Source organism: Pyrgilauda ruficollis, unplaced genomic scaffold (genome assembly GCF_017590135.1).
Source record: "Pyrgilauda ruficollis isolate IOZ18807 unplaced genomic scaffold, ASM1759013v1 scaffold37, whole genome shotgun sequence".
Lineage (NCBI taxonomy): Eukaryota > Metazoa > Chordata > Aves > Passeriformes > Passeridae > Pyrgilauda > Pyrgilauda ruficollis.
Window position 1 is genome coordinate 7,802,558 of NW_024525156.1, and position 9,147 is coordinate 7,811,704.

General features: G+C 38.0%; 1 protein-coding gene across 2 annotated transcripts in view; it reads right to left on the reverse strand.

Annotated features, from left to right (window-relative positions):
- The window catches only part of DNAH5 (dynein axonemal heavy chain 5), a 116,004-nt gene extending 107,544 nt beyond the window's left edge, over positions 1–8,460 (reverse strand). Inside the window, exons 1-3 of one of the 2 annotated variants that reach the window (XM_041475929.1) lie at positions 8,404–8,460; positions 3,740–3,874; positions 1,853–1,937 (exon numbers count right to left, since the gene is read on the reverse strand). In XM_041475929.1, the coding sequence (XP_041331863.1) occupies positions 1,853–1,937; positions 3,740–3,874; positions 8,404–8,460 (277 nt within the window). Of the gene's footprint in view, positions 1–1,847; positions 1,938–3,739; positions 3,875–8,403 lie in introns of both variants that reach the window. The other variant, XM_041475928.1, reaches the window with a different exon arrangement.
- Between the last annotated feature and the right edge of the window lie 687 nt (positions 8,461–9,147).

The following is a 9,147-nucleotide window of genomic DNA, read 5'->3' on the forward strand; positions in this document are numbered from 1 at the left end:
ATGCCTTGCTGTGAATTCATTTGGGTTTTGCTTTATGTGTTTTTTTCGACGGCTTTCCATATTGTCTATATTTAGCACCAAACACCAAAAGGCTACCAAAATTATACCAATACTGTAGTGTGATCTGATTGGTTTGCAGTGGGCATGGGCAACACTCATTAGATTTGTAGGCTTTGACACTTGCCTCAAACTCTGTGTCATTCTTTCACTACTTCATCTCAGGCATGTTAAAACTTGCTTATCAGATTTCTAAATTAGTGGTTGAGTTTGTGTTTTCATTTAACTGTATTTCTATGTGTATTGAAACTTTTTTTATTAAAGTTGCTTATACTATATTAAATAATCTTTTCATCCCTTTTAGATATATACAGATATACTGAAGAAAATGCATACATACATATTTACTGAAAATGCACGAAATATAAATCCCTATTTGTACATTCATCTAGGTACATGTTTACCTATGTATACAGACATTTATACAGCTAAGCATAGATATGTTTACAGGGATGTTCATGTACATCCATCTCAGGTTCCCTACAGTCGGGATGACCCCGAGCCAGCCCGATGGTCGAAGAAAGAGTCGGAGTTCTTTGTTTGTAGTTCTCAAGGTCGTTTATTATTGCTTGTCTAAGATGTTTTCTCTCCAACCCACCACAGGCCTGTCTGGCAGGTCGGCTCGAGGCACACACCCCGCCTCTCGGGCTGGCGCTATCTTTTATACTCAAAACTACGTATACTATGTTTACGGTTATGTTCCAATACCTATCACCTATGCTAGACAGTGACTTTCTACTCTAAACCAATCTGTGAGTGCCAACATCATCCTGAACATGGATGCCAGGGAGAAGAAAGAAGGAGGACAGGGCACGCCCAAATCCCTCCACCTTGGAGCCCCTGACCCCCACGTACAGAATCTCAAACCCCCCTGTACATAGTTCCAAAATTTTTCCCTTCACCCTGTGATTGCTACTACTATGCTACTTAAACTTTTGTGACCTGTGACTCTTCATACAAGGTTGGTAATTTCTCCCAGGGGCTAAGATCAAATTCCCAAGTGTTTTTGGCTTTCCGCCAGGGCTCATCAGCCCCCTGCCAGGGGGCCAAGCCATCCAGGTCACCCAGAGGGATGCCCTGGGTTCCAACACATCCAGGGTAACCAAGTGGTGTGAGCTCCCACCAGCCAGTCACAGGAACTGAAAGGTCACATAGCACCTGGCTAGTCCCAACAGCAGCAGCACCGGAGGCTCTGGGAGAGGAGCCATGGGCAAAAGGTGGATTTCCTTGTCACAGGGGTCCTGAGCTACCTCCAGGGTAAGGGAGAAGGCGGTTTCCCCCAGAAATGTGGAACATGGGGGCACTCGGTAAAGGGGTACATGCAGAAGGGACTTCTGGGGTGACACCCTTCTGCCCATAATGTGGGTCTCATGAAGGCATTTGTCACGTAACAGGGCCACCTAGATGGATGGTCATGTGCCAAGAAATGTGGATGGCTTCTAGGGCCAACAGGTGGTGTGACTGAAGGGGAGAGGAATGGCATCTCTCACTGCTCACCTGGTGTAAAAGTCACCTTTTAATTATTGAAAACTACTTCCCACAGGCAAGAGCTGCTGAGCTCACAAGCTCACAAGGAAGTACCTTGCTGCTTCAGAGTAGCAATATGCAGAAGTACACTAATAAGCTTTGGTAATTTCATCAATCGTCATTTCATGAGCAGGGATCAATGCCTTGGTATGACCAAACCTGACTTGCTTTAAGTCCGAGTTCATAAAAACTTGACTATTTTCTTTTTCCCTTGCACATTTGCTCAGCACAACTGTAACACGTTGCAGGAGAATATAAATTGCTTTACCTGTATCCATTACTTCTACATCTTGATAGTAGAAGATCAGATGACGCAGACCTCCAGGGGCCAGGAACTTGTTCATGCGCTCTATCTGTTTGAAGTCATGTTGAGATCATAACATGTCATTGATTTGATTCATATCACAGCAACAGAGGAAGCCTTTGCTTATTTACATATTTATAAGCATCAAGACAATTTCACAGTTCATCAATTCAAGGCTGCCATCAAGCATCACTGAAGCAGGTATTGGTAGTGCAGTCCACAAATGTCATGTATAGGCCATACAGGCTGAGGAAGAAACTGAGTTGCTTTATGATAATATGCTGATCCATGTCTCAGCACTTGAAAGTCTGGCCTCACCCACTATTTTTCTAGATCTGAGTCTCTCTTCTATGTAGTCCCTAACTACATAGCTATCTTTAGCAGAAAAGGCTCCTTCAGAAACATTAGGTGGTACCATTTGTGCTTTTTAGTGCAGAAAAAAAGGCTAAAAGTTCACTAGAAGCTGGAAGAAAGCCACAATTATCCCTCTTCCATTAATAACAAGCCTCAGTTACACCAAGATAATGAACTGCTATTCCAGAAAATCTTGGCTGAGCCCTCCAAGATGAGGTCAAGACAACTATTATGCTTCTCTCTTTCCAAGTGTAGAAACTGCCAATGTTTTCCTCATCTGACAGCTATTCTCAGGCACTACAGTTTGCCAGGAAACCCATTTAGAGATAGAATGCACAAAGGCTGAAACAAATTCTGGTTTTTAATGTGCATGACAGTATTCTGCACTGCTCATTTGCTATCTCATGAACTCACAGAAATGTTGAAAGGGACCTCTGGGAGGTCTTGAGGCCAGCTTCCTGTATCACCAACAACAGTTCCTATCACCTAGAGCTTTTCCTAGGCTGAGTCTGAAAATCCCTGAGGACAGAAATTCCACAACTGACTTGAAGTAACCTATTCCCATGCCGCATTACCCTCCTGGTGAAGAAGGGTCTCTTGGTGGCCATTTCGCAACATGTTGATTTATCTTTGGAGTTATCATCTGCACCCACTGAGAACAGATCAGCTCTGTCATCTTTGCAACCACTCTTCAAGCAGCTGCAGGCTATTATTTGACTGCCACTCAACCTCCTCTTTGCCCTCATCTCATACTTCATGTGGCCTGTGTCACTTTCTTTCTTACTGGTCTTCCACTGGACTTTCTTCAGTTTCTCAACAATATTAGCACTGAAATGGGAATGCATAATTTGAAGGCATGCAGATGGAAAGAGAATACAAGGGAAAACAAACCATAAAAACACAAACCACGGCCATGTTTACTTTGGTGTCAGGAAGTAAAATATCTACTTCCGTCTACCTAGCTTTTTTAAAAAGTGATCTTTTTCAATGTCTCAGTATCTGAGTTTGTATCAGCCCTCATGCAGTCACAGTCAGATTGCATAAGCCATTCCATTTTGTCAAGTAGTTTCTACCTATTTTAATTTGCTAAACTAGACTGCAGCACAGTATCACAAATGATGCTGGCAGCCTTATGGCAACAACAACCCGTAACCTGCTGTGGACAGGACTCCTGAAGCTCTGTGTGCTGTGTACTCAAGGACGGGGACACTTCACACTGTGGTTTCACTATGAAATACAGTCACAGATTTCAGCATATTAACTATAACCACTGGAAAGGAGAAATTTAATCAATTTAGAAATCAATATTGTTACAACAGGTCCTGGATTTAAGAACACTTTTGTTCAAATTAATTAAAAATGCTGAAAAACATTTTTTCAAGCAGAAGACTTGAGTGATCTCAGGTGTGAGGTCTGAAAACTATCTCACCAAGAATTCAATGGTAATATTAGTTCCAAAGTATACTATGAGCACCATTTTCAAATGCATCAGATTACCTGGTTTCCATCAAGAATAGCATCTTCTACTTCTGCTTTGTCCAGATTGACACAAGAGGCAACAATATCCAGTAAGTAATCATGTCTGCCATCCAGACAAGCACGTTTAGCCTCCCTCTCATCCTTGAGCTTTTGCTGTTATTAAATACAAAGTGGACAATGAAAAATTCATTATCTAATTGAAGACAAAAATAAAGAAAGCTATAAAATTTATTTTTAAAAGTAAAGGCTATTACATTCAATCCACACTTATGATTTATGTTTCTATGGCACTCAAATGAAAATTTTAGAAGCAGCCTTTGTTACAATTTTACAGTTTGTTTCTGGTGTTCCATTTTCAGATTTATCACAACATTTCTACCATAAATAATGTTGTACGGAAAGCTAATTTGTTGAAAGGCTTTGTAGTGAAAAAAACCCAGTATTTTATATGTAGAGCTCCATTATTCTGCAAGTTACCTTCAACAGCCTTAGTCCTTTGCCTCAGCTTTTCAGTCTAGTCACGTATGACCAACAAGTCAAGACAGGATTCTGACTGATCTTTGTTATTCATGGAAGATATTGTAAGCACTCTCTAATAAAGACAGATGCTGCTGGAGGAAGCTAGAGTTTTATACATTATCTCTTTAATGTAATGAGAAGTAAAACAAACCACAACCCTCAAGGTACACAAGTGTTTACAAATGTGCTTAACTATAGCTATTATACCATTCTTCAAGCAGCAAGCCTACTCTTCTAATTAAATTGAAATCCCATATGTAACACACCTCATTACATTACAGACAAAATAGCCTTCTGGAATAGTTACTGGTATTATTGTGCTCGCGAGTTACAAGATTCAATATAATTTCATTTGCAAAAGAAATTTAGAATGATGTTTCATTGGTGGTAAATTCAATCCTTATTTCCCTGGTGATTAGGAGAAAACTAGTAACTTTATAAAGTATGCATAAGTGATTTATCCATAAGCTTTTGCAGAGCCAAAAGGACCTGCATAATAGACTTTATACTCTTATGTAAATATCTTTGCTACTTTCTGAAGGAATTTTCAAATACCTGGTATACTTGTAACTACTACAATGCCTTCATAAATGCTGAATGCATTTGAAATATTTTTCCATATAAAAGACAAACAAACAAATCCTATTTTATACAGATATGTCTGAAGAACACAGTTGAAGATTAATTTGTACATGTACTTTGTGCTATTTTATCCCTCTCTTACCCTATGAATATGGTCTTCAGTTTCCTGAAAGTGAAGTGTCATCACAGGATTGGCTTTCCGTACAGGTTTTTAAACATGAGCAGAAATTTTCCTCCTCATTAGACATGCAAAAAGCAACCATTTTGTCTGAATCAACTTCATTCACACTAGCTGGTAACATCAGAATACTCAAAACTATTGTTCCAGTAACTTGAACACAACTGATAGGGCATCTTTAAAAAAATAATAATAACACAACTCACTACTCTATCAATTAGTTTCTATTTAATACAGAAAGAAGCCTTTTGTTTTACCTAAACTGCAGAGAGACTACTTTTGTACTCTGCTTGTGTTTCCAATATAGAGCTCCAGATATATTACTATACAAGACTACATCTTACACTGGTTTTTCAGTCACCTGTACAAGACTACATCTTACACTGTTTTTTACACAGTCAACAGCTCCACCTATGCAGATGCTCTTGACATGTTCATACCCTCCATTTCTTCTATAAGTTGCTGCTTGTATAAGCTGAAATCGTGAGCACCTTCTTCTAAAACTGAGCAATCATGCCCTGACATATGTTTCTGTTTTTTAAAATGTTTTAATTGCCATGTCTCAAGCCCTATAACAAATATGCAAGCTATTGTGTGTAGCTGTTCATACAGTACTGGGCAATATTTGTTGTCCAAGTCCACCAACAAGAATATTCATTAAGATACCACCAAACTTTAAAAGTCTAATTAACTTAAATTACTTAATGAACCATGCCTAGAGAAACAGGAAACTATTAACTAAATGGTAAAGCTATAGTTTTATGAAAATTAAGACTTTCACTTGTATTTATCATGTCACTGTTGGAAGGTATTTGTTTTGATACGTTGGATATTTCTATTACTAATGCAAGTTCCACACATTTTTTCTTGAGAGTTGCTACAGTGCAGTGCAAGGACAGTCAATGCAATTCAAACTGTCATGCTTCTATAGTTTGATGAGTTATCATTTCTACAAACTTCCTTCCCAAATGAAGTGTTGCTTCATCACAAACTCGCACATTAGCCGTTGCAATCATTGGAAGAGACTTCTGCCTCATCATGCTTCTATATTTTGATGAGTTATCATTTCTACATCTTCTTCCTTCCTTCCTTCCTCTATATCTTCTTCCTTCCCAAATGAAGTGTTGCTTCATCACAAACTCGCACATTAGCCATTGCAATCATTGGAAGAGACTTCTGCCTCACTTTTAGGATTAGGTTGTATGCAGAAAAGTAGAGGAAATCTAACTTCAGTGCTTTCAATAGCAATTCACTAATTTATGCATTTAAAAACACTGAGTCAATGCTGGAAACTGCCTCCCAGTCTATCTTCTGAGCTTCCATTTGCATACTACTAAAAGAACTAATTTTTAAGATATTCTTATGATTAGGTATTTCAGAGAATTAATTACAAGAAAATGCTGAGCTTTTTACCTCTCATTCTACCCTTTCCCCTTTAGCTACCCTCACATCTCACTTCAAATCAGCATTGTGGTCATGGCCTAAGAGTTTTTGTAATTTTATATCCTGCAGTATTCACTACAGAAGTATATAGGCCTAAACAGAATCTATACCAAAAATATTATCCTAGAATAGGCAGCTCCAAGTAATTAAGAATTTCATAGAACACTGAAAGACGAAGATTTGAAGATAGAAGAATGCTGAAAAACACACAGGATCATTTATGTAGGTAAAAGAGAAATTGCTGTTCCATGCAATAACACCAACATGCAAATCCTGAAAAGTATTAGCAGCAACTCTGATCAAGGTCATACATCAACGCCTTTCCTAATGTCCCATGATGTAGGAGAACGCAGTATTTACAAGAGATAAGCACTGTCTCACTTAGATATCAGGAAAGCTTGTCCAAGTTTTTTATGGTATGCCTTCAGCTCAGTTTTTCATGTAAAGAACAACACAGGTAACATGGTCAAGTTTAGTTTTGGGTTTCTTTTACCACTTTTGGTTATGAAGGTAAGAAAGGTTATATGACACAGTCCCGTGACAGATGAAGGTCCAAAGCTAAATTCATTAACTGAAATGTCCTTTTCTGATGATTAGTCCAGCTGCAACATGTAGCTTGATTTATGTTTCATAAAACCTTAAAATTCCTAATACCTAAATACTAAAAATTTGGCACAGAAACTAATTTCAGTAGACATCTTCTCCTGAAGCAAGAAAAGGGAGAGATTCCTAAATCTATCTTTCATATACCTAAACCCACAAACATCTCACCATCAGTCTGAAGAAATAATTTGAGATTAAATTAAAATTTTCAAAAAGTTTCCTAGCTGCTAAAAAAGGATATCTACTCAAGCAGCAGGTACTAAAAGAGCACAAGTCAGGGATTCAAGGGGTTCATTTTTTGAAACAAGAGGCTTAGAAACCAGCTATTGACTATTGCCAGCTTCTCCATTACAGACTGTAGCTGCTGATGCAGACACCCTGAATAGACTTAGCAAGAATGTTGTTTAGCATGCAAGTCATATGCACACAAGATAAAACTTGTTCTGAACACTCTTTTTCCAGCAAATGACACATTTTGTTGTCAGAATACTGAGCATCACTGAATTTAGACATGCTGAAATCAGAGTCTTATGGATGAGCAAGACTTTACAGGGAAGTTCAATAGTAAAAGAGTCAAAAAGTAACAATGTTTTATTGTTAATTTACTGACTTATCCAAAATTTATTTAACCAGCGTGAAATTCCTTTGTCTCTCCTTGAACTTGCTAAGATGCTTTATATTACATAAGCCTTGCTCATGAATTTCCCATCAAAAGTAAACTGCACAACATTTCACTTATTTTCAAGCACCCTGAGTTTTCAATTTTCAAATTTCAATGTTTTTATTTCCTCTTTCCAAAAACATACAACCCCTAAAGAATTAGGGCAGTTTCCTTATCTAACGCTTAAATCTCAAAAATCAGAGCTCTGCATATGTGGTATCACATTGCATTAACTCAGGAACAGTTTGCTTAAATAACCAGCTTTTAAAATGAGTCCAAGTATCTTAATGACTTCTACAGTCTGTTGTGGTTTCTCAATGCTAAGTATTGCCTTCAAAATTCTATTCCCATCTTAGAAGTATGGGGAAAGTGAAGTTACATTTCTATTTTCCTTCATGGCAGAGTCAACCTGTGTTTTGTTGCCACATCAAACTCTTTAGTGTACTAATATAGCATTTGTGAAATTATACCATTGCCAGACCACTGCAACAATCTGGGCAAGATACAAGCACCACTAGCACTAGCCAAATGCACCTCCCAGTGCAAATTTGGCTTTCAAAACAAATTGTGCAACTATCATCCATTTATGCCTATTTTAAAACACTTTTTTTCCATGCCCTCCCCCCTCAATACACATTTTTATTCAAATCATATATTTATTAGTCTAAACCTAGTTCAAAATTCAGTTTTCCTTACCTTTATCACTCTGCCAATGCTTCGTTTCCAAAGCTGCTTTCTTCCAGCTCTAAACATTGTGCTATTCAATATAAGCGTCAAGCACTGCTTTTCAGGAACAATCCCTAATCCATGGGGAAAGCTTCTACATTCATCATTTTGTACTCCCCCCAACCTTTTGTTTGCACTTGTTTCTTTCCTTTCAGTAGGAATGCCAAAATAACTCCAGGAAATATAGTAAGGACATAAAAACCCCAGTACCTATTAACCTTATCTCTGTATTTAAAATTCAGTTCTAGTGTGCATACAAATTGCCAGAAAATTAAATTGCACTACCACAGAAACAAGAGTTCTCTAGCCACCAGAATTTACTGCCTATAGATTAGGCCTTGAAAGTTACTGCTACCAACCACAGTGTTGTTAAGGTGATACTGTTTACATACAAACACGGCTGGATACAATTCATCACACTCAAGGGCACCATAAGTATTTGCAGAAGTCAATTTTATAACTGCTTCTCTGATTTGTGTTTAGCCTTCTGAAGCAATCCTTGTGTCAACAGGCATCTTTGTTTCCTTGTCACAGGTGACTGCTTAAATATACAGCAACAGCCAAGCAACTTTCAAATGTCTTTTACTGACAGACTTGTAAATTACTGAGTTTTCTATTCATGCTTTGATAGAAGTACGTTCAGTTACACTTATTTTTCAGTTGTACAGTGGTTGCTTGATACAGAAATATTTCTTCAACAAGAAATGTTAGGTT